General features: G+C 36.2%; 2 protein-coding genes and 1 pseudogene across 4 annotated transcripts; 2 read left to right on the plus strand and 1 right to left on the minus strand.

The window, feature by feature from the left end:
* Positions 1-3,736: 3,736 nt before the first annotated feature.
* LOC110770822 (gibberellin 3-beta-dioxygenase 1 pseudogene) lies at positions 3,737-7,143 on the plus strand (annotated as a pseudogene).
* A 2,171-nt stretch (positions 7,144-9,314) lies between these two features.
* Positions 9,315-16,038, plus strand: ALA1 (aminophospholipid ATPase 1). Of its 3 annotated transcripts, none has more exons than XM_021975037.2 (8): positions 9,315-9,636; positions 10,121-11,538; positions 11,681-11,987; positions 12,179-12,887; positions 13,003-13,126; positions 13,254-13,473; positions 13,972-14,430; positions 15,521-16,038. In XM_021975037.2, the coding sequence occupies exons 1-8, from the start codon at positions 9,617-9,619 to the stop codon at positions 15,738-15,740; spliced, it is 3,477 nt and encodes a 1,158-aa protein (XP_021830729.1). In that variant the 5' UTR covers positions 9,315-9,616; the 3' UTR covers positions 15,741-16,038. The 3 variants fall into 3 exon arrangements, with proteins under 3 accessions (XP_021830729.1, XP_021830728.1, XP_021830730.1); XM_021975038.2 differs by having other exon boundaries at positions 9,316-9,711; XM_021975036.2 differs by having other exon boundaries at positions 9,315-11,538.
* Positions 16,039-21,021: 4,983 nt separating this feature from the next.
* Positions 21,022-24,788, minus strand: LOC110770824 (Adaptin ear-binding coat-associated protein 1 NECAP-1). Its single transcript, XM_021975048.2, has 8 exons — positions 24,506-24,788; positions 23,953-23,984; positions 23,461-23,561; positions 23,289-23,361; positions 23,132-23,163; positions 21,885-21,975; positions 21,621-21,732; positions 21,022-21,523 (listed from the first exon to the last, which is right to left on the minus strand). The coding sequence occupies exons 1-8, from the start codon at positions 24,602-24,604 to the stop codon at positions 21,224-21,226; spliced, it is 840 nt and encodes a 279-aa protein (XP_021830740.1). The 5' UTR covers positions 24,605-24,788; the 3' UTR covers positions 21,022-21,223.
* Positions 24,789-25,848: the final 1,060 nt, after the last annotated feature.

Below are 25,848 nucleotides of genomic sequence, written 5' to 3' on the forward strand. Positions count from 1 at the left end.
CTTTGATCTCCCAAACCTATTTGGTTGATGTTGGATTGTGTTTGTGTGTAAATGAGCTTATGGAAACAATTCCCATATACCTTTACTTAAGCATTTTCGGCCAAACCCCATTGGGCTTCCAAAATTGGGCCTTATGATACTTAAGCCATAATTTAGGTGTCTTAAGTCCATGGGCTTGATACCCAATCATTTGGGCTTCTCATTAACTATTACCGAGGCCCAAATACATTTTTACACGTAGTAAATCATCCACATCAAATCAATCAAATTGATTTCCTCATTCTCATTTGTATTACTCAAAGTTAACCATTTAAGGTGTGTGATCCATTAGGTTCTAATTTAGCAAGGCAGTGGGAAAACATTAGAACTCTTTCTAACCAACTGGAATTAAAACCCCCTTTTAATTCTTCCTTTATTTGGATCGATCACAATCAATCCTAGGACTTCCACAAGCCAAGAGTGACATCTAGCAATATATCATGACTACCCAAGCTAATTAGAATAGATGAAGAACCTATTCAGTTGGAATTGCAATGCAATACGATCCTTCTCTTATACAATGTTTCCAATCATATTATTAGGGTACGGATTGATAATGTCAAACCCCTAATATGATTAACCTCATATGATTCAATAGAACATAATTAAAACACTTTCTAAATCATGTTCAAGTACTTCGGCCGAAGATTCACTGAATCATATCTTGAAACATTCTCCTTTTCTCATCAAAGGTAGAGATTCCTTATTGTACATTCACATATCTCCATGATGAATTAAGAGATCCCAATAACACATAAGGAAAATCTTTTACGACTTGCCTTTGTGAGTTATCAAAGATCAATAACGCATCACAAGACAACCATGATGCCTCAGGTCTAAGGACTAATTTGCATTATTGCAACTATAAGTTCTCGTTTGACATATAGATAAATACTCCATACGAGAACTGCGGTTGATCGCGTTCAGTGTACTCATTCACTAATGAGCACCCACATACTTGTGTTAGTGTCAACTACACAAATGGTTTGAGACCAACCATCCTCATCATTGAGCATACATAGTATGTGCCAATCTTGACGGTTTATCAATGCCCATTTGATAACCTTATGATTAGGAACATTTTGGGATACTACAGTTAGAGATTAAAGGTCTCCCGAATCTAAACTTCTTTAGATTACTTTATCACTTATTTAGTACACCCTGGACTTTTGTTTCTTTACACGACATAAAAGATAACAAAATAATACTGCCCTTTATTTATCATATACGAAATGTATTCTAAGGAGATTACATCAAATGTATTGGCTCTTAGGGCACATTTCTAACAACAGCTGCACCAAAATGGATTCAGTTGCATCCTCAACTTGTGATACTCGCAAGTGCACGAGCCGTTCGGTAGTATAGCGTATGTAAGTGCGAGGTCGATCCCACGAGGATTGGTGATTGAATGATCCAATTTAGTTTCCCTACACAAAATAGAAACAAAAACAAAGAACATAAAACAAGGAAGAAAGAAATAAGTAACTGAAGCAAATAAGTTCCCAAGTTCAATTTAGATTAATGGATTGATTCTAGCTAAAGTATGATTAAGCCATGGTGTGTGGTCATAACCTTGTGTTCCTAATTCCCTAATTTGATCATTTGTTGTCTAACCTAAAATTAAGCATTAGGAACCCATTAAGCATAGAAGAACAATTTAAACAACCAAGCATGTATCTAATCCCTGTTGTCGAATGTCCATACATACTCTTCCTATTCATAGTTCAATTCGAATTAAAGCATGGTGTATACTCTTAATTCAAACCAAGATAGCTAACATGCAAGCCTAAATGGTGATCAATCATTCAAACTAGCATATTAACTTATAAGCATAATGAATAAGAACAAAAACCATAATTGAAACTTGGAAACTAATTAAACTTGAATACTTAAGAAAGAATGTACATTACAAGAAAAATAAATTACAACTAAGAAAACATAAGGAAAGCTAGAATTGAGAACTAGAAAGCAAAATTAAGAGAATTTGAGGGAGAGAAGGGAAGGGAGCTCTAGAGAAGTGTTTGAGAGCTCCCCCCCTTGGGGTGTGTTTACAAGCTTAGAGAACTTCCCTATTTATAGGCCTATGGGGAAGTGAAAATCTGAATTCAATATGGCTAATGCATACAACACTTGTTTTATAAAATCTGAAATGGTTGATGCACTTGTATTAGAAAATCTAAATTGGGTGATGCACTTGTATTAGAAAATCTTGAATTGGTTGATGCACTTCACCAATAGATCCCACCAGCAGCCCTAGCTCATCTTCATGTCACCATGACCAAGCTTCCAACCAGAAATGATAGCTCATACCTAGCTCACCATGACCAAGCATCCAACCAGCACATGCTGAGGTCAGCATGACCAGCAACTTCAAAGGCTTACAACTTGGGCTTCTCTTAATCAAATTAGGACTTTAAGCACTCGAAATTGAAGTTCAGAATGTCTTCTTTCCAGCCATATGTTATTTGGGCCAATCCAAGGTCGGAGGAAGAAGTTAAGGCCGAAACAAATTGCTAACTCATTTTCCGCGCTGATAAGATCCATCCTGAGCATGGTTCTGTGTTTGCTAGGTAACGGACTCCAGCTTTATCCAATGGGGCTGAATTTTGGATATGTTATAGTACACACCAATTGGAACAACTTTCATGAAGAATGTGGCCTCATTCGAGCTATGTAGGTTGTTGAAACAAAGCTTGCAATATGACCTACGGAACTGGACTGGCAGGGGGCTGTAGCCAAAATGAGTTTGTCTTTTAAGCTCTTCATCCATTCATCCAAATTAGGCCTTAACATGCTTGAATTGCATGAATTATGCTCTCTTGCTCTATTTGCCTACAAAACACACAAAGGGAGGCAAATAACTTAGAAATCTAAGAAACTAAGCAAAAGAAGTAAGTAAATAGGGCATGTATATGTATGAAATTATGAGCTTAACAACTAACCAAGTAAATTATCTTGCAAAACAGAGCATGAATATGTGACAACCTACGTACTCATAAGTATTTGTCAAGCTATGACTCCCCCACTGCTAGCAACAACTATTGTGACCTAAGTGTGTGCTCTAATCCAAACATATAGAGGAACGCAATCCAATAGACATCAAGTATAAATAAAAGGAACTTTGTAGAAACATGGATTCAATCACATATTCATCAAGCAAGACACAAGAACATGGTTACCCAGAAACCCACCACTCGGAAAAATTGGGGGTCATCAATCCGACCAAGCAATCCACTATGTTCAAAAGGAATTCAATACAAAGGCACCCATACAAGCTCAAAATCACCTAGACTCTCTCTAAGTGGTAGCTTATACCTCAGAGCAACTCCACTCACTTGGGATCAAATGCACCTCAACTGGTTCTTCATGAGAATGGCAGCTAGCTCTTCTAGGTCTTCATCTTCATGGCATCCTTTATCGCCGTACAACTCCTCACTTGAACCATAGTAGTACATCAACACTAGTCTTCAGTATGAGAAAATATAGATTCACACAACAATATCAATCTCTTCAAGATTGATAGCCCCCAAAATTCTTCCTGAATAAAAATTGACTAAAGTGCCCCTACACCCAAGGGCAAAAATGTAATTTCACAATAAATAATTAATTGAACAATCATTTTTGGGACAGGGTGTTACATACTATCACTCTCTATCTTTATTCTTTCTCGGGTTGTAAACTTAAATCTTTAGTTGCTATGGTTGCTCGTTTGAGTTGGGTAGAGGCCGTGAGGCCCATTTCCTTAATTTTAGCTATTGTGTGTGCCATTCCCTTGTGCATGCTGGAAATTGGGGTTATTTATGTACTTGTTTGCAAGTATTGAAATTTGGGAATTGTTTCAACTATAGGGGAGACTCTACCGAAATTTTGGCAGAAGTCGAACTGTTTATCTGTTTAAATTAGGGCTACAAGACTTTTTAGTAAAGTGGGTCCGGCATCGGGTAGATGTCGAACGGGAAGCAAGGTTCGTCATAGGTTCCAAGGGGGAATTCGGGTCGGGTCCTGTCACTTTGTAGCCAGAGGTAAGCCAAACCCCAAGTGAGGATTAATCCCACCCTTCAGGTATGAGGACACCTCGTAGTATATACAAAAAAAACAAAACAAAACAAAACAGTCTTTAAAGCATGTGTCTCTTTTTTATTTTTTATTTGAACTTTAACGTATTAGTTCACATTTTCATCATTTTTTTCTCATTTTGAATCAAACTTCTTTTGGCTCCTCCTCATTTATTTTCGCTCCTTTTTAATGAAATTGTCAACTTCTTCTTATTTGATCTGCATCCTCTCATTTACTTTTTGATTATTTTTGCTCCTTTTTAATGTAACCTCCAACCTATTTTCTTATTTATTTATTTATATCATTTTCTTCCCTCTTTTTTATTAATTCTGCTGCTACTCATTTATACATTTCATTACTCTCTCCTTTTGGATCCTCCCTTTTAATTTTTCATCAGTTTCTCTCCCGTTTAAGTTTATGCATGCACAATGTAACTGATCCAATAGAGAGAGCCATCATTTTCCATCTAATTAGCATAAGGCCAAAGACCAAAAAGTAGTACCTAATTGTACAATAATGTAATTAAAAGTTATCAAAATTACACACTAATTTTACAATAATATAATTAAAAGTAGTACCGGCAAGTCCCTTTCTGGCCAGCGGCCACCACCGTCGGCCAGCTACCGCCACCGCCACAGCTAGCTGCCGTCGCAGCCTATCGTTGGCCAACTGCCGCCGCCCATTGTCAGCCAACCGCGAGGACCAACTCAGCTACCCTTCATCCTTAAAAAATAGAAGATTTTGTGTCGTTGAAGGGACTCAAACCTTGACCCTCAAAGGAGGAAACCTCACTCACAAACCACTAACAAAAAAAAACAAACAAACAAACAAAACAAAATTGCACTGCTGAGTATGAGAAAAAATAAACATATTAATAAATGAGGAACCAAAATGCAAAACTATGATGAAAGTACTAAAACAGAAACTTCTTCTTACTTGATAGATCTGCATCCTCTCATTTACTTTTTGATCATTTTTGCTCCTTTTTAATGTAACTACCAACCTATTTTCTTCATAGATATAATCCTCTCATTTATTTATTTTTATCATTTTCTTCCCTCTTTTTTATCAATTCAGCTGCTACTCATTTATACATTTTCATTACTCTCTCCTTTTGGATCCTCTCTTTTAATTTTTCATCATTTTCTCTCCCTTTTAAGTTTATGCATGCACAATGGAACTGATCCAATAGAGAGAGAGAGCCAACTTTCTCTCAAAAAACCAAAATCCAATAGTCAACTTTTATTTAATTTTCTTTTTTTGAACTTATCATTCTCACTCCTCTTTTTTTTTAAATTTCCGCAACGTCTATCTCTTTTGGGTGGGGGTAGTTAGGCTGGGGTGTTTGGATAAGCTTGGCCCCAAGGGTACACCAAAATCTGGAACTCACAGTACTCACACACACAACTTATTATTATTTTTAATTCATGATTTTAACATGTATTCTTGATATATATTATTGACATTATCAAGGCATTCTCGTTACATTTTTGCATTACGTATTGTACTATATGTAGCATATCTTTGTTTTGCATTAACCAACGTATTGATTTTCTTTTTCAGTTCTATTACCGAAGAATATGAGAAAGAATTGGGAAGGCTTTCCTCTAGGCTGACGTGGATAATGCTTGCCTCATTAGGTATATCCAAGGAAGATGTCAAATGGTCTGGCCCCAAAGGTGATAACCAAGAGGCACATGTCCTCCAGTTGAATTCTTACCCTGCTTGTCCTCATCCTGATCGGGCCATGGGTCTTGTTCCCCATACTGATTCAACCCTTGTCTCCATTATCCACCAAAGTAAGATCTGTGGCTTGCAAGTTTTCCAAGAGGGCACCGGCTGGTTTCGGGTTCCACCGGTTCCCGGCGCTATGGTAGTCAACGTCGGTGACCTCATGCACATATTATCTAACGGGTCGTATGTGAGTGTCCTCCATCGGGTACTGGTGAACCAAACTCAGCACCGTCTGTCAGTTGTTTATAATTATGGACCACCAGACAATGTCCCAATCTCACCCATACCAAAACTACTAAGCGCAAGCCACCCTGCCCTCTACCCACCCGTCACCAATTGGAGTGAGTACGTTGACACCAAGGCAAAGCTCAAGGGCAAGGCACTTGCATCACTCCGGCTTTATGAGCCTCTTACAAAATTGATCGTTTTGTTTCGGAGGTCTGAATGATACAGACAGTAAGAATAAAAGTAATTACCATATCAAATAACATCTTCCATTGTCAAAATGTCACGTGCATTTTGCTTATATGTGAAGTTTGTTGTGAAAATTGGCTCGCATAAAGGACACAAGCTACGGAGACAGAACAGGAAGCGACCGATCGCCAGATTCATGCGACCGGTTGCCGAAGACTCTGTCTGAAAAGCGACCGGTCGCACAATGCAAGCGACCGGTCGTTTTTAGGCAGGTTCGAAGTCTGGAGCAAAATCTTCTGGCGACCAGTCGCTTACGATTCTGCCAAAAAGCTACCGGTCGCTCAACATGTGCTGTTTCGGATTTTCTCGAGTTCTCAACTCTATTTTCAAGGGCTATCGCCTCCCACCTACTTGCAAGGACCCTAGGGGTCACTTCTGAGTCAGAAGAAGTTTGGCAATCAGTTGGGAGGTTTGAGGGAGCATTGAAGGACATTTGTTAACTTGTTACAAGGTGTAGCTACCCTATGATTCTATATATATAGGGTGGCTGGACATGTAGCCATTAATACATAGCTTGTGGCTGGCCTAACCTGTGGTCCATGTCAGGTATTTAAGGGCAGAACGTGGGAGACAAAGCAAGGGTCTCCTCTCAAGTCTAAAGGCTTGTGTATTAAAGGAAAGAGGGAGCAAGTCTGCAAAACAAGTTAGAGAGAGTTGGAAGAGAAGTAGCTGAAAACTAGTGAGTCAAGTACAAGAGAGAATTCTCAAGTGTATCAAGGTGTGAGCAAGGGTGTGAGAGAAACAGATTGTGAGGGTAGTGTTCTAAGGGGGTTTCTGTGTAAACCAAAGTTGTAACCTATCTTCATTAGTGAAATTTCTCAAGGGGATCACCAAAGAGGATGTAGGGAAATTGCTGAACCTCTATAAACACTTGTGTCATTTGTGCTTGGGTAATTTTCTCTGTGTGTGTGTAAGACTCATCCATCATTGAGTCTTGTCCAAAGTCCATCAACAACAAGATCTAAAGATGAGTGAGTTGGTTCTAATTCACAACAAAGTTTATATTGGCCGCCAGTGCCCAAGGACCTTGTTATGAAAGATATGGTGGGAAAATTGTCCAATTTGAAATATTCCAGTAATTGGAGCAAAAAACCAGCACCTTTGCCTCGAAAGACATGATTTAAGATAGATAAATAAAAAACTAACAATATAATTAGGTGGAGTTTCAAAATTGAACATTTTATAAACAGAACCTTTATAATATGACATTTTATATATTAAAAAAAACCCTTCAAGTCCAATACTTAAGAAAAACTCTATGCTATACTTTCAAGTTTCAAGTGAAAAAATTGTAACGCATTAAAAATCAATTAGAAAATGACAAGCAGTTAATTGAGGGCTTTTTTCTCCACATATACTCTTTAAGGGTTTTAGTATAAAATGTCATGTTAGAATAGGTCTATTTGTGAAAATCCCATCAAAATTTATGAAAAGAGTATTAAAATTCAATGGCTCTAGAAGTCTTAGAAGAAGACACAAGCAAACATGAGAATAGGAGAAACCAAATATGAGAATAGGATAAAATAACAGTTCCTAGTCCTCAACGTTCCCAAACACATAATTGAACATCCTCCATTCCCATCTCGTGAGATTAGACATGAGAATTTCATTCCCATGAAGTTCAATATGCAAATGAAATGGACACTTAAATGGATCTGATTCAGATTTATTTAGACTTGAAAAAATAAAAATCCCATTATAAACTTGTACCTTTTATTTTAGTAAAGAAACTCTTTACACACTACACCATTCTCCAAAAAAGCAAACATACATAAGAAGTAAAATTTATATTATATATTGAATTAGATCATCATTGGAAAAGATCAATTTAAAATTGATTTAATTTGTTAAGTTGATGTATTATTGGATTCGAATCATAATTAAAGAGTGCTGCTAAATGAACCCTAAAATTAACTGAGTATACCCTACTACCAAACTATTTATTGAATTACTAATTTACCCTAATATGAAATGACCAAAAAAGATATATTGAATTGTGAAACAAATATAATTTTAATAAGTACACCCTACTTGCCACATATTCAACCATAATCAAACAGCAAGCACTGGCGGAGGGGGCAAGGAGGTGTCATTGAATGTTCGAAGGTCCTACGTTGAACTTGAATTGATTCTTGCGTTGAGTTATTGTCTTGCCTTGAAACTTGTAAGAGGCTATTTCTCTGTTCTATTTATCTACTAAACTTGAATTATTGTCTTGCCTCCATGATTCCTTATTGTAGATGATGGTTGGCAACATATTGAAAATAAAGACAAGGATACTGATGTTGTACAAGAAACATGAAGATCATTTTCTAGAGACGTGGTTGTGGTTGCAATTGAGGTGATATTTTGTTTGGTTCAATTAATTTTGTGGTTTTTGTGCAGGTAAGACTTTGGCGTTTGAGGTATACAAGCTATTAGTTGAATAAAACTTTTTGGCATTTGGTTTCTTTTACTTTGTGGTTGCGGGAGGAACTGACTATTGGTGGGATATGTTTCTATTTTTTCCTTACAAAGGCTTTTGATTTTGTTTCTTTACTTTGTGTGATAGAGTGTATTAAGGTGTACGAAGGATATTTTTGGTAGTTACATAGGGTGTACTTAGTTAATTTTGCATTTTGATTAAAATATTATGGTATACTTAGATCATAGGGTGTATTCAATTAATTTTAAGATTTATTTAGCAGCATTCTAATTAAATTATGAGATTAAAAACTTCAATATCTATATCTTATTAATTACACCAGATTAAGATTCTGATTCATGATCATGAACGAAATAGTTAGAATTATTTTTTTTTCTCTCTCTCTCGTATTCAATACGTCTAAAAAGAAAATAAAAGATCATCCGGTCTGAATCTCTCTTTCTCACTCTGACTCTCGTATTCAATACGTCTAATAAGAAAATAAAAGATCATCCGGTCAAATTCAGATACCCAATATTGATTTAAGCAATAGTTTAAATTAATAATCCATAGCAGTCCTTCTAGAACATTTGAAAATAGAGAGCATCATTAACAACCTCTCTCTATCTTCCTCTTGTCTTTGTACTTGGCTTTGTTCTCTCTTTCTCTCTCTCTGGAAGAACAAAGACTTTTCTAACATTTTTGAATTTGATATGTTCGCTGTCGCCACCCAATACGACTTCTTCCTCATTTATTGTAATAGCCGCCCTTCCTCTAACTCTATAATGCTTAACATGCCTTTGACCTTTTACAATTCATTAGTCTCTTTCAAATTGTATCACACGCTTCATCTTCAACCTCCATTGAAGCACAGCTATAACACCATGACCATCCACCTCTACATGTAAAATGCCGAGGTCTGCAAGCGAGTAAGCTCAACCAAAGCTCATCTGACTCTCACTCTCAAGTTTTGCATGTACAATATCTGCATATCTAGCTGACTAGTGAGTTGGGTTCCTGTTCTTGCACATATCTGTTGTACTGATTTCTGGGTTTGTTTTGTTTTCTCGATTTGGTTGCTGTTGTTGTAATATATTGTGATTTTGTTTGGATTTGGCATCTGGGTATTTCTTGAATTTCATGATTGTTGACTGAATGCTGTTCAAGAGGCCTCTGATCTGATCTTCTTCAGATTATGACCTCAAAGCGGCCTCTTTTGATCCCATCTCCAAGAACCCCAAATACGCAAGAGCTCCCTACTTTACCTGTCTTTTCTGATTTTGTAAATCCCAGTTCCGGTCACTCTGGATCGTTTTCTGGGATGGATTCTAAAAACCCAGCTGAGAATTCCCTCAACATTGAACCCGCCTTCAATTCTTCCTCACAGAGAAGCATTTCTTCGATTCATTCCAGGGCTTCTGGCACGAATTCTGTCCGGGAAGTGAGTTTTGGTGATGTCGGATCAAAACCTGTACGGTATGGATCGAGAGGAGCTGATTCTGAAGGGTTCAGCATGTCCCAAAAGGAGATGAATGAAGATGATGTAAGGAACATTTATATAGATGATCTTAGTAAGACACACGAGAGGTTTGAGTTTTCTGGAAATTCAATAAGGACGGCAAAGTACTCAATTATCACTTTTTTGCCAAGAAATTTGTTTGAACAGTTTCATAGGGTAGCATACATATATTTTCTTGTGATTGCTGTGCTCAATCAGCTCCCCCAGCTGGCGGTTTTTGGTCGGGGAGTTTCTATTTTGCCACTGGCATTTGTCTTGCTCGTTACTGCAGTTAAGGATGTCTATGAGGACTATAGGCGGCATAGGTCTGACCGAATTGAGAACAATCGGTTGGCATCAGTTTTGGTTAATAATCAGTTTCAATTAAAAAAGTGGAAGGGTATCCGAGTTGGTGAAATCATCAAAATTGAAGCAGGTGAAGCTATTCCTTGTGATATGGTACTGCTCTCGACGAGTGACCCAACTGGGGTTGCTTATGTGCAAACTATCAATTTAGATGGGGAATCAAATTTGAAGACCCGGTATGCAAAACAAGAAACCCTCTCCAGGTTGCCTGAAAAGGAGAAGATTACCGGGTTGATTAAGTGTGAAAACCCCAATAGAAATATATATGGTTTTCACGGATTCATGGAAATTGATGGCAGGAGACTGTCATTAGGACCCTCCAACATTGTACTTCGAGGCTGTGAGCTCAAGAATACTCGTTGGGTCCTCGGGGTTGCTGTTTATGCTGGTCGTGAGACCAAAGTTATGCTGAATAGCTCTGGAGCCCCATCCAAGAGGAGTCGTCTCGAGACCCGTATGAACATAGAGATCATCATACTCTCGGGGTTTCTTGTTTCTTTGTGTACAGTTGTGTCTCTGTGTGCTGCTGTTTGGTTGAGACGCCACAATGATAAGTTGGATGACATACTCTTCTACAGGAAGAAGGACTACTATGAGGGGAAAGTGGACAATTATAAGTACTATGGATGGGGTTTAGAGATTCTTTTCGCATTCCTCATGTCCGTCATTGTATTCCAGGTCATGATCCCCATCTCTTTGTACATTTCTATGGAGCTTGTCCGGGTGGGTCAAGCATACTTCATGATCCGTGATACTCAAATGTATGATGAGGCCTCTAATGCAAGATTTCAGTGCAGAGCTTTGAATATCAATGAAGATTTAGGACAAATTAAGTATGTATTCTCAGACAAAACTGGTACGCTTACCGAGAATAAAATGGAATTTCAATGTGCAAGCATTTGGGGAGTAGATTATAATGATGCGACAAGCGATTTGGGAAAGGATCAAGTGGGGTACTCTGTTCAAGGTAATAAATCTGTGCTTTTAATTATATTGTCTTCTGAATAATACTTTCTATTGTTTAGGGTTTAGGGTTCAAAAAAAAAAAAAAAAAAACTTTCTGTTGTTTTAGTAATTTCCAATTTCTTACTTCTCTTGTTTGGTATCAGTGGATGGGAAGATTTTGAGGCCAAAGATGAAGGTGAAGGCTGACCCACAGCTTCTACAATTACTAAGAAGTGGAGTGGACACAAATGAAGGCAAACATGCGCATGAGTTCTTCCTTGCATTGGCAGCTTGTAATACTATAGTGCCTCTTGTTATAGATACGTCGGATCCAAATGTGAAATTAGTAGATTACCAAGGGGAGTCTCCAGATGAACAAGCATTGGTTTATGCTGCTGCTGCCTACGGTTTTATGCTTATTGAACGAACCTCTGGTCATATAGTTATTGATATCCAAGGAGAAAGGCAAAGGTAATTTGACACTCTTAGCTGGCTTATTCATCAATATAAATACATTAATCTATAAATAGATAATTTTGGCATTGCATGAGCACGCTTGTCTAACCTTGTGATTACAGTATGATAATTAATACTGAACTGCCTTTTGAGACGTAAAGACCTTAGTTATCTCATTCATAATTTCCCATTCATGGGCAGTGCAGGTTCAATGTTTTGGGTTTGCATGAATTTGATAGTGACCGGAAGAGAATGTCGGTTATATTGGGGTGCCGTGATAAGACCTTCAAAGTCTTTGTAAAAGGTGCTGACACTACCATGTTCAGTGTCATAGACAGAAGATTAAACTTGGACATAATACGAGCAACAGAAGCCCATATTCATGCTTACTCCTCTCTGGGTTTGCGAACGCTTGTTGTTGGGATGAGAGAACTGAGTGCTTCAGAATTCGAGCAGTGGCATTCGTCTTTTGAGGCAGCAAGTACTGCTTTAATTGGCCGGGCTGCTCTACTTCGCAAGGTTGCTGGCAACATAGAGAACAATCTCATCATACTAGGTGCCTCTGGTATTGAGGATAAACTACAACAGGGGGTGCCTGAAGCCATAGAGTCTCTAAGAACAGCAGGGATTCAGGTCTGGGTTTTGACGGGGGATAAGCAAGAAACAGCCATATCCATTGGCTACTCATCAAAGCTTCTAACAAGAAAGATGACTCAGATTATAATTAACAGCAGCTCTAAGGATTCATGTCGAAGGAGTTTAGAGGATGCTGTACTCATGTCTAAGAAGCTTACGATGTTTTCTGGTGATACACACACCGCCAGAGGAAGTTCTGGAGATGGTGTGACTCCAGTAGCTTTAATTATTGATGGTACCAGCCTTGTTTATATTCTTGATAGCGAACTTGAGGAAAAGGTAATTGCTCCTAGACCTATCTGTTTAGTTTTCTAAACTTCTTGTTGATGTCTTGTATGCTTGTTTTGATCTGAGTGATGTCTTATATGCTGATCAAACTTATTTCATACTGCAGCTCTTTGACTTAGCCAGTAACTGTTCTGTGGTGCTTTGTTGCCGAGTGGCTCCATTGCAAAAAGCTGGAATTATTGCCCTTGTGAAGAACAGGACTGCTGATATGACACTTGCAATCGGGGATGGTAATTATTCTTCTGTTGATTTCACTTAAATAAACATCTTATACTTCCAACACCAAAATCAAGATCTTATTCCCAGTCTCATTGGGAAATCGTGTTGATGGTAGAATTTTTTTTGGAATATTGATAGGTGCTAATGATGTTTCCATGATCCAAATGGCTGATGTGGGAGTTGGCATCAGTGGCCAAGAAGGTCGACAAGCTGTAATGGCATCAGATTTTGCAATGGGGCAGTTCAGATTCTTAGTTCCCCTTTTATTGGTACATGGGCATTGGAATTACCAGCGAATTGGCTATATGATATTATACAATTTTTACAGGAATGCAGTGTTTGTGCTTATTTTATTTTGGTGAGTAATTCTTTGTTGGATAAATTTTCAGTTCATGCACGCCACCAAGGTCACTGTCAGTGGTTGTTGTGCAGACTTAAGTTCTTTTCCTCCAGCCTGAAAAGGTCTTGAGATGCGTTGGTTTTTCTTTTTGAAGTTATAAATCGAAAGAAAACAAAATACTAGACAGAAGATTGTTCATGATTATGTAGATATGGAGTCACGGTCATTAAGGGCCAAAAGTTGTCTAGTTCCATTTTTAAAAGCCATAAGCTAATTTCTGGTTATGAATCTGATGTGACTTTTGAACTTGAACCTACGAGGTGAAGATAGTCAGATTTAAATCTATTTGTGTCAAACCTAGGTCGCTGTGTCCAGATTGTCATTTGTTATAATTGATGTTGAATCTTGATGCGAGTTATAATAGGTTTTAGTTTACATGGAAAATGAAGGAAAGAAGAATTATTATGAATCCTTGCTTATCCATTTATCTGATTAAATTTCATGTGTTTTCTGTAGGTATGTGCTCTTTACTTCTTTTAGTTTGACAACTGCGATCACTGAATGGAGCAGCATGTTGTATTCTATAATCTACACTGCAGTACCCACAATTGTTGTTGGGATTCTTGACAAGGACCTAAGTAGAAGGACCCTTCTGACATATCCTCAGCTATATGGAGCTGGTCAGAGACAAGAATGCTACAACTCAAAACTATTTTGGCTAACAATGGTTGACACATTGTGGCAAAGTCTGGCCGTCTTCTTTATCCCTCTCTTTGCATATTGGGGCAGCACCATTGATACATCAAGTATTGGAGATCTTTGGACACTTTCAGTGGTAATTTTGGTTAATTTGCACTTGGCTATGGATGTCATCCGGTGGACGTGGATTACACATGCAGCCATTTGGGGATCTATAATTGCGACTTGGATTTGTGTCATTGTCATTGATGCTTTACCTTCACTCGTTGGCTACTGGTATGCCCTCTAATTTAGTAGTATCAGATTTATATACTCTCGTTTTTCACCAGCATAATTGCATTTATATTACTACTGCACCCTATGAGATGCAGTGGCAAGCATTTATGTTGCATTTCATGTCACACAATGCATGTAAAGATGCCTCTCGAACTCAGTGGCTCATTTAAATAGTGCAAGTGCAAACAGCTCACAATATTGAGGCAAATAAAGAATGCACCACAAAACTAAATATTAAGTTAGTTGTCTCATGATGGGTTACTATTTTCAACAAAGAATTCGGTGGAAGTTTTCCTTACATTGCAGGCACGATATCTGTATCTCATATAAAAATGTAGTAGTTCATGCCTCCACAATTTATTCCCAAAGTAACCATTATTTCCAGAAATTATTTATTCAAAGTACATGGGTTGATTGGTTTTGTTTTCTTTTATTTCCACTTATTGGATCTAGGTAGAGTGACATTTGGGTTAATTGATTTTACCTTAGTATATCTCTAAATTATTTCCAGTAACAGTCTCAAGTCACTCCATCTGCTGTCCCTTGGGGGCTTCAGAAACCTGAAGCAGTGGTTCCATAAAGAAGTGCGGGCAGTAATTGGGCAAGTTCATTTTCTTCTAGCTAGGGCAGAATTGTTTAGGGTTGGTAGACAATAGCACTTATTGGTTGACTAATTTCTAGGGACCTGTCTGTCAGAAGTATGGTATCATGGTTTTTATTCATGCACTACATGAACTACTTATTTCCATTTGGTACACTTTTGAGGTTAAGTCATAGGTGTTGAACTTCTGACTGAGGTATGTAATGAGCTCATAACCAGCAGCCTGTGGTTGAACATGGTAATTTTTGTCATTCTTCCAAAAAAGAGTGCAGAAACCATGTCTAAGAAATACCCATCAACAATTTTTTTTTTTCTTTCTTCGAACTAAAAATAGGCATCTCCAGTCAGAAACTTACAACTGCCAACAAAACCAAGTTTGTTGTACTATGAGAAGCTCCATACATGCATCAAACTGAAATTTTCCATCCATAATGTATGATGCTTGCATATGTGTATACTAATCTTTGCAGTTCCAAAATAATTTGACAGGGCCGTTTTTGAAGTCGCAAAGACTGCATCATTTTGGTTGTGTTTGCTTGCAATCACCATAGCAGCAATCACTCCTCGCTTTGTTGTAAAGTTTCTGTATCAGTACTATAGACCTTGTGATGTCCAGATTGCAAGAGAAGTTGAGAGGTTTGGCAACCAGAGTGCGTTAAGCCCTGTACAAATAGAAATGAATGCTATCTTGGACCCCCCAAGGAGATGAGAAGGTGATGCTATTCGTTTTTTCATCTCCTTTTTTCTTTTTCTTCTGTAATATATGTTATTCTTTGGGCTGCTTCAGAGTCTCTCTCTCTCTTGGTTGCCTCATTTTTCATTGTTTGCTATCCAAAGGATAGGGTTGTAACTTTGTAGTTCTAGGTTTATAGCATGTGTTCTGATTTGTTTTGTTGTATCGCATACGATTCATTCACTGTAATTACCCTTATTTAAACGGAGAATACGTACACTTGGTACATGAATTTTACCACAAAAGAGTTATAACAAGAGTTTTTGTTGTCTTTTCTTGGCGTGTTTATTTCCTTCGGTAGTTGGATTCTGGTTTGGTTTAGTGGAATAGCTGATTGAATATGCTGGGATTTAAACTCTCTCATTATTTTCTAATTCTTGGTTTTTAACCTAAATCGTCTATTGAGTTATAAACAAGATGGGAGAATCCTCGAGTTTCTAGCAGACGACTAAAAACAAAGAATCCTTTGTTTTCAATGTAAATAATCTATCGACTTTTACCTTTAGCCAGATTTTATGTTTTTAGTTACCAACTCTTTCGGTTAACACTCTCAACCCCACCCTCAAAAATTGAAATAAAATGAAGGCAAGATTTCCTAGTCTAAAGTTCTTTTTAAAAAAAAAAAAACCCTAGTCCCAGTTTAGGGTGGCAAATTTAACATTCAAGATAAATAAATAAAAATTTCAAAATATGAGGCTAAGCCTGGTACATTCAAACTTAATGCATAAATAAGATAAATACTTGTAACAATTCAATCAGTTCTTTTTCTTCAAAATGGTCATGTAATTTGAGTAAAGATTAAAAGACAAATATTATCAAATTCTAACTACATTTTTAAAAGCTAACACTTCCACATGCTTGATCAGTTCATCTCTGCCTTTGAAATTACCTGTAAGATGACTAAAAATGACTAAAAATGCCTAAAGGGGGTGAATAGGCCAATTTAATATTAAATCAATAAATAATAATAACTATGGGGAAAATCCACAGGACTCCTCAATCCAAAACAAACCCACTATAGAACGATGATTACAAGTACTCACACACTTATTATTTTATGTGGTAAAATCCCCTCTCTAGGTAAAATCCATAGGACTCCTCAGTAAAAAAAAAAAATCATTATAGAACGATGATTACAAGAAATACTTACATACTTATCCTAGACACATTCTAGATAATGTTTACAGACTTCTTCGTAACTCAACTTCTGTCACGAGATGATTTTTCAACACTCTCTATGTTGAACGAAATACTGGTCACGATTGTTTCAAGCTCACCGGAGAAAAACCGCTACCACGGTCTTGGTGCCCTTAATCGTATGAGTCCCCAATTAATGCAAATGAATGCAATATGAATGATAAAAGTATTTGATAAATCACCAAGTAAACATGGAATACTTAATGATTTATCTCAAATAAAAACTTAGCTTTCCAAACATTATGGACTAGAAATATGATCATGAAAGCTACATGAAGAAAGAAGACAAAGCCTTATTATCTAAGTGATTTTCTTCACAAGGAAGAAAACCTGCGTTCAACACACAATCTCCACAATTGAATGCTTGACATAAAATCAATGATATGATCCTACGCTACTATGTATAAAACTCACGTGTACTCCAAGTAGGATATTCACAATCACTTTATCAAAGATTCCTAATATTCTTGAATTAATTCCAAGACTATCCCAACCCTTTAGACACATTGATCTGATTAAAAAAGTGACTGCCAATCAAAAATACTTTCCAATACAAAGGAAGATTACCCTTGAGGCACAAGGAAATACCAACGTGATCTTCAATCAAAATACTTGAAAGACAAGTAGGAATTTTATAATAAAAGAAAGAAAGAATAAACAAAAGATATTGAAAAATATGCCTAAATGAGATGCACTTCTAAAGGGATTCTTATTGACTTAAGATCAGAGAAAATCATGAAAATAAAATCATATTAAATGCCAAAAACGTTCTTATCATGTATGCATGAGAAATGCCATGTCTTACCCTTCAAATCAAATGTCTCGTACGTGTAAAGTCACAATTTTGGAATTTGGGGATGCTGAGCTATTTTAATCCTGCAGTTTCTGGAAATCAGAGACATCAATTTTTCGTCAACCGTATAGCTAAATGACACTTCCAATCTTAAGTTTTAGGAAATACCAACACAATTTCATACTAACAGCCTTCCTTAACCTACTTGAAATTTCATTTCATCCTTAACAACCAAAACAAAATAGCAGCAACTTACTTCAAATTTCTTTGCATCTTCAACACTCAAAGCAGAAGAGCAGCAACCTACTTGACATTCCTCTGCATCCTTAACAACCAAAGCAAAACAAAAATTTGTTTGCATCCTTAATAGTCAAAGCAAAACAGTAGCAAGCAACCTACTTGAAATCTCTTTGCATCCTTAATAGCTAAAGCAAAATAGGAGCAGCACCACCTACAAGATAAAGGTAAAAAACAACAAAATCACAAAAAAAAAAAAGTATTATTGAAATAATCTTCTTGCATTTTGAGAAGCAAAATCCTCAATTATGCTTTCAAATTCAAGCTTTTCTAGCTTATCCTTTTCAATGCATAAGATTTCTAGCCCATTTAGCCTTTCTTGTGACATGGTCGACCTCATTGAAGATTTCAATAATTTTAATTTTGAAAAGCGTCTTTTTGGAGATGCAATAGTATTCTATAGACAATCAAAACATTTGGAAAACAGTCCATATTGTTTACAAACTCTACAATTTCAATTGTTGTATTTGCTTCTCTTGGTAAGATCAATTGCAGCACATGTAACTCTAAAAACACATCACTTACATCAACATAAGAAAATTCACAATTTCTAAAGTAGTTTCAAGATTCACATAACATTTTTTCAATTCATTATCATTCAATGAAGTTAACTTCTTTGAATTAAACAAGACCCAAAAATACCTTCATTTATTTGCATTTGTTTAAACCTACTCTTTAGTGAAGAAAGAGCCATATCCACTACACCCAAAAAAAATAAAAACAAAAATTAATTGACTCCAAATGATTTGTCAACTAATTGTATTATCTCATCATTGGCATTCTCATAAAAAATAGGGTAAATATTACTTTACTACCCGGAAGTTACCCGAAATTCAAACTTTGCTACACAAAGTTTTTTGGGAGTTTCACTAAAACACCCAAAATGGGGCTGAAATTATAAAAAAACCCAACACCCAAAACACTTTATAAACACACCCAAAACCCATCATTACACACACTCAAAACCCATTTATAAACACACCCAAAAAATATACAATTATTGATTTTGGGGTTAATTTTGGGTGTGTTTCTATGTTTAAATAGTATGTGGGTTTTTTTATAAATACATGTCTAGGATTGGGTTTATTTATAATAATCTAAAGTTTTTTTCGTTTCAGTCTCATGCCTAAACCTTGATTTTACTACCACTTTCATACCTCCGATAGTCTGATCGTTAAGTTTTCCATTAAACGATGACATGGCATTCATAGCTCCACGTGGACGAATAAACAATTAAAAATTTGTATTATTTTATAAAAAATTAAAATTAATAAAGCTAAAATTTTAAAATCAAATGTATAAAAAATTTAAAAAAAGTAACACAAACAAAAAACTAAAATAAAAACAAGAACATTCAAACCAAGCCCAGAAAACCCACCTAACCCTCTATCTGCCTTCCCCTACCCGCCCACCCGCCCCCTCCTCCTTCTCTCTTCCCTCTGCTTAGACGAAATGGCAGAACCCATTTCTATGACTTTGACCTTCTTTAGAAAATTCATGCTTAATCCCCATATCATAAGCAATTGTTCTAGCTTCAATCATAGCTGATGCAAACTCATTTTCTCTATAATTCTTAATAAAAGAAATGAGCCCCTTCAACTCTTTTATGGCAGCATCAATGCACGTATCTTTAGATTGTAACTCTTGGCTGATTAAGTTAAATTTCAACAAAAAATATCATGCCAAATAACCATGCCTATTAAAAAATCAAAATTTTCAAGTTCATGTGTTGTGAAACTTTCAGCTTCACCTTTTGTTTTAGCATCTTCACTGATTTATGCTACTTTAAGTTCATGGATTTTTCAAATACTCATTTTCTCAAGATAATTTTTGGGGGCTTTTATTCCTTACACCTCAAATAATAAAACATGATTTTATAGGATTTTAATATCAATAGTAAATGCAGTATAAACGGTTACCTTCTGAATGACCACCTTCTACAACCATATCATATATTTCAAACAGGCTTTTTGCTTGATTTCAAAGATGAGGAAAAACATATATCAATGAATCAATATAACCAAGCTTTTCCAAAATCAGCAGCTGCACTCTTGGCTTAATTCAGATTTCCAAATCAGAATTCAAAATGCAAATAAAGTTTTTCCAAATCCAACAGCTGTTATATCTGTAAAAATGGGCAGATTCCTTTTATGCACTATAAATACTAGCCTCTCCGCACGCGCTTCCACGCCTGCGAGAGGCTTTTTTAAAAAATATTTAAAATTTATTTTAGAATTAAAAAAGATAATGGGTAGTTGTTTTCCATAAAAATAGGATCGATTATCCGATTTTTCTATTAATTTTAATTGTTTTAAATATGAAAAAGTGTGAATTTACCATATTATCCTCATTTAATTAATAATTTCACTTCTTAATGTTTGCATTAACTAAGGGCATTTTCTGGTATTTTGAATGTTTCACCATTCTTTTCCTTTTGCTTTATATATACTAGCCTCTCAGCACGCGCTTTCACGCCTGCGAGAGGCTTTTTTAAGAATTTTTTAAATTTATTTTAGAATAAAAAAAGAGAATGGATAGTTGTGTTCCATAAAAATAAGATCCATTATCTAATTTTTCTTTTAATTTTAATTTTTTTAAATATGAAAAAGTGTGAATTCACCATATTATCCTCATTTAATTAATAATTTTAATTCTTAATATTTGCATTAACCAAGGGCATTTTCAGGTATTTTGAATATTTCACCATTCTCTGCCTTTTGCTTTATATATATAGATAGAAGATAATCGACAGTTATTATCGGGAGAACTTCATTTATATTCTCCATTGTTATTGAATTGCATTAGTCCTATTTGCCCCCCTCTAGGGTTGATTCCTTGGGCGACAGATGGTAGGATTATGCCCAATAATTCTGTTAGGCCATGTAATAAGATATTTCAACTAATCCAGCATCTTACTCATGTGTAATACCAAACACATAATCTTTTCGACCGCCAAAAAATACACTACAATAAGATAAAAATCATTCTGATTGGCACAATTTCGCTTTCTAAGTAACTTCACATTAGTTAGTTTGTAACAATATACACCACATCAATTAAATTTTTGTTGTAAATAAAATCTAAACCATCACAAACCCCAAACCATCAAAGGCAAAAGACATATTCAGGCAGTCGAGTATAACATGTCACATCTCAGAGTTTATACTTCATATTAAGTAGCTGTCTGAAAATCCCCAAAGTCATCATCTGGTATATCTTGAGTGATTTCATTTCCAGAAGAAATTGATTCTTTTGAATCATCTTCTGTTGATTCTGAGGCTTTGTGGTTAGAATCCCCCTGAAGATTGAGATTTGGGGGAAAGTTTGTGGGAGACTTCTGACCAGTAGACGGTGAAAGTGGTCCTGGGGGAGGTGGTGGTGGTTTGATACAAATCAAGGGCTCTTTTTGGTTGGCCTTTTTCTCTGGTGAGTTGTTCTCAGAAACCTTGGACTTGACAATTTCAGCGCTTTTCTGTTGACAGCAACAAGAGATTAAATTCAATCATAGTACTCCAGTAAGTAGCATGGGTCAGAGGACACAGTTGACAAGAAAATGAAGATACACTAACGTTCTTTAATTGTAGTACAAGAGTCTCCCCCTCTTTTAAGCTGTAATCAACCAAGGAAGTTTGCTGAAATTTTTGCTCCATCTCTTCTGCAGTTTTCTTTTTGTCCAGATATCTTCAAAACAATTTAGAAAGGTACATGAGCTTGAATGATGGAAATTCATCCTCTAATGCATATGCATTTAAAATCACCTAACAAACTTCTAAAATGTTGTAGAGAAAATGAAGAATGGGCAAAATTGTAATCACTGTACATATGGGACATACTTCATGTGATCATGCAAGGCTGCTTGGAAATCATACGCTTCTGTTCTTTCTCGAAATCCTATGCCAATGAAAGCATGCCGAAGCCGACCATCTGCATAAATTTCAAAGTAATGAGAAATAATACATGGACAAATAACTGGAAATAAAAATTAACTGAAAAGGCAAAAATTGCATCAGAGTCAGGCACAAAATTTTGGGAAAGCGGGAATACTAAAAGGTTATACAAGAGGTAAAATAAAACGAAGCAAAAGAAGTGGCATAATCCTTCTATGGAAAAGAGTCAGTCTTCTGTCTATGGTTTTCTGACATATCACCACATGGTGGTAGCACAACTCAAGCAATAAATATGATCCCCTGTCTAACAGAAATAAATACATTCCTGTATATGCTGCCCAACTGAGAAAATGTCTTCGTCTAATTTAAAAAGTTGAGCTGCAATATGATGTGCCCTTCCAGTAAATGAATCGAGATTTGCATAGGCCTCTTTCGTTCTACATCACATATGTATCTAATCACCCACTATCCCAGCCTAGTATAGGCATCCCAGTTCCTACCCTTGAGAAATGATTTACAGAAGTGGGGAAATTGTATATCACAGTGATATTAATACAGTGATCTGCAAATGCTTTCTACATTCTTGTAAAAATACTTCTTCCGTCCTTATTTCAAGGTAGACTGTTCTTCATCTAAAATAGTCTGGTCTACTCTTGTCCAAACCACTATGGACAGATGGAAAGCTTGTGAGTATTAGCCCTCTCCCACTACTAGGAATATATTTGAAAGTTTTTAAGTTGTGTAAGCATAGTTCCTCATGTTTAGAATGGATATGCATATATTAATGCGCACAAGTTTTGGTATACTCTGCTGTCGTAACAACCTCTCTGTGGTGTCTCTAGATCTACAACATTTCTTCTCAAAATATCATCAATAGGGAGGACCTAACTAAGGCCAAGTGTGGGTGTCCGCCCCCCAAAAAAGAATGTTTTTAAGCTTAAGGTACTTGATCTCTACTTCTAAGTGGGCTAATAATGGTATTGACTGATAATCTAAGCCTCCACACAGTTCCATTTAGCCTACTAAGAACCTACCAAGCCCCCACATGCACTAAATCTTGGGTGTGTCAAAGGTGGACATGGGGAAAGATCTGTCTTAGGAGTCAATAATGCCTCTGAATCGTTCCAACAATAGTCTAATAGGATTCCCTAAACAAGAGATCTTAAACCAATGAAGCAAGTATAGCAGCTCACCAATGTTCTCCTCTACACGTAGCACAAAATATCTGCAGAACAAAAAACATTATTTAGACACTCTCTAGGTACAAATCAAAATGCATAAATTGAAACTTAAATAAGATTCTGCAGTCCAATAAAAATGGGCTCCAGTTTAACTAGAAATAGGATAAACCTGCTGCTATCAATTACAGGTTCCACTGGATGAGGCTCCCCCTTTCTCAAAAAAGCCCGAGCATATAGTTCACCTGTAAGAATATATCATATTACAGTAGAAGAAACAAAATGTCTCATACTACAAAAGGAAGAAATACAACTTCATCTAATAATAACTAAAATATCCTCACTGGTGTTCTTATCTTCAAGTCTGATAATGCACTCTTCTCCTTTGCTGATTACTTTCAATATCCCTTCCCATACCCATTTGTTTACATCCCATTCATCAGCCCTGAAATAAACTTCAGACACTTCAAACTCAACTCCAACACATGCAATGAAGAGTTCCAGCAGTTATCAATTCCAATAGAAGAGTATTCTTCTTCTTGTTTGTTCATTCTATGATTAAAAAGCATCCAATCTCAGGATTAATAAAACTCATCTCCATTTGTTTGTCTATTTTTGGATCTTTTGATTTGTTGCCAATCCAACTCCATCTCAGAAAACTTATCAACAAAATAGGTTTTAAAAGCTCACACAATCTAGCCTAACTGTAAGCTTCATTTCGAGGTAATTGATCGATGTGTGGAACAGAAGCATCAAAGTTACAAATAAATCAGATTAATCACAAATAAACTGCTAAATGCATATCACATTTTCTATTTTTATGAGTTGAGCATAACCTGTATGAAGCTGCACTTTTCCTCGGTGGTATCTGCACAAACAATATAATAGCTTAGCTTGATATCACAAATAACTTCAAGAACCCTACATAACAGTAACCATACGTTTCTCTCATTGTCGATTTCTTATAACTACTTGCTCAATTGTAATTTAAAACCCATGACTTTGTACAACTTGATAGATCCCAACAAGCACCAATAAATTACTAAATGGTAAAGGATCTCACCATCAACTTGTTTTAGCAAAAAATTTAAATATTTACACCATTAACCTATGTTTACACTCCAACAAGTTCATTTAACTATAACATCAATAATCAAATTAACCAAAACAACAAAGAAAAAAATGCCAATCTATTCAGCCATTAATCTAACTTACACGATAAAAAAATTCATTCAACTATTACATGCATCAACAATCATGAAGAAATCTAGTTGAATTATGCATTTTCCATTGCATTCCCAAGATACCCTTCAACAGAATCACTACAAAAATTCATGAAAACACAGGGATTCGGGCACATCAGGTATTGTATATCAAAATGAACTATACCAAGTAGACATAGCATTCAGGCACTTGAAAGAGAACAAGCTCTAGAGCTTCAGCTTCGTTCTCTTCTTGATCATTTGGCGCCGCCTGTTCCTTTTGCATTTTACAGTGAAAAGATAGAGAGACCCAGATTGGGATCAGAACGAGTGACCAAATGCGAATCTGAAACTGGTTTTCTGATTGGAATTTGGTAAATTAATTTGGGTTTTATTTAGACTTTCAAGATTTATGTCTAGGAGGAGGTTTCTAGTCTCTCTCAGTTTCCTTCCTCTGTAAAGAGACGATCGCAGAGCTCTTTATCAGTTTCCTGGTCAGTAATTAGCATAACCAGCGAGAACCGTTGGATTAGATTACTTTTCTAATCTAAGGCTTTGTGACTGTTTGCTGATTTAAACAAAAATGGGATTTATGGACAGTGGTGATCGATGGAAAGGTCTATTATTGTATGCGATCGGGTGGAGTCAACGAATTTGATTTGGTTCGTAGAGGTTGCTTGCATTTGTGGGAAACACCGAAAAAGGTAATTTCATTGCAAGGAATATGCTTTAGAATGGTTGTAAGAGCATCTCCACGAGTCTCCATAAATTTGGCTAAAATAGCTAGAAAGCCATTATAGCAAACCACTTAAAAGGTATTTCCACCACCAATGTTCTCTATTTTGGCTAATTTGAAATATTTTATTATTATTATTTTTTCTTTCTCTTTCTCCTTCTCCCTCTTTCTCCTGCAAATCAAATATATTTATATAAAAAAAGTAGAAACCCAACCCCACCAACCTTTTAAATGTCTCTATCTCTCTCTCCCTTTTTCTCTCTCCTCCTAGCCAAATTCTCTCTCCTCCTCTCTACATGTAGAGAGCCAAAAGTTGGTTCTCCAAAATAGAGAGCCAAGTAGGGAGTTTGGTGGAGGAGAATTTTCCTTCTTTTTAGCCAAAGTAACTAAGGATGAGAGAATAAAGAGTCTGATCGAGATGCTCTAAGGGGTAGTAATTTCCGACACGACCCGGTACATGACTCGAAACTTGCATGGAAAATTAGTGTGTCAATCCGCAAGATTAAATTTTTGGGTTATTTTCAAGTCAACCCGCCACTGATTGGTTAATAAACGAGTGAGTTTTGAGTCAACCCCTCAACCCACTAAAATACCTATTTAATCACTATTTTATATAAATAAATAAAAATTCAATTACTTGATGAAATGATCAAAATTCATGTTTTTATTTATTTTTTATTTGCTATCAATTAGCAAGTGATCTCGACACAACCTGAAATCAACACGAGAAATTAGTGGCAACCCTTATACGACGCGTTGATTAAACAAGTCAGGTTTGGGTTGAGTATTCTTGA

This window comes from Prunus avium, chromosome 2 (assembly GCF_965620075.1).
Source record: "Prunus avium chromosome 2, drPruAviu1.hap1.1, whole genome shotgun sequence".
Taxonomy (NCBI): Eukaryota; Viridiplantae; Streptophyta; class Magnoliopsida; order Rosales; family Rosaceae; genus Prunus; species Prunus avium.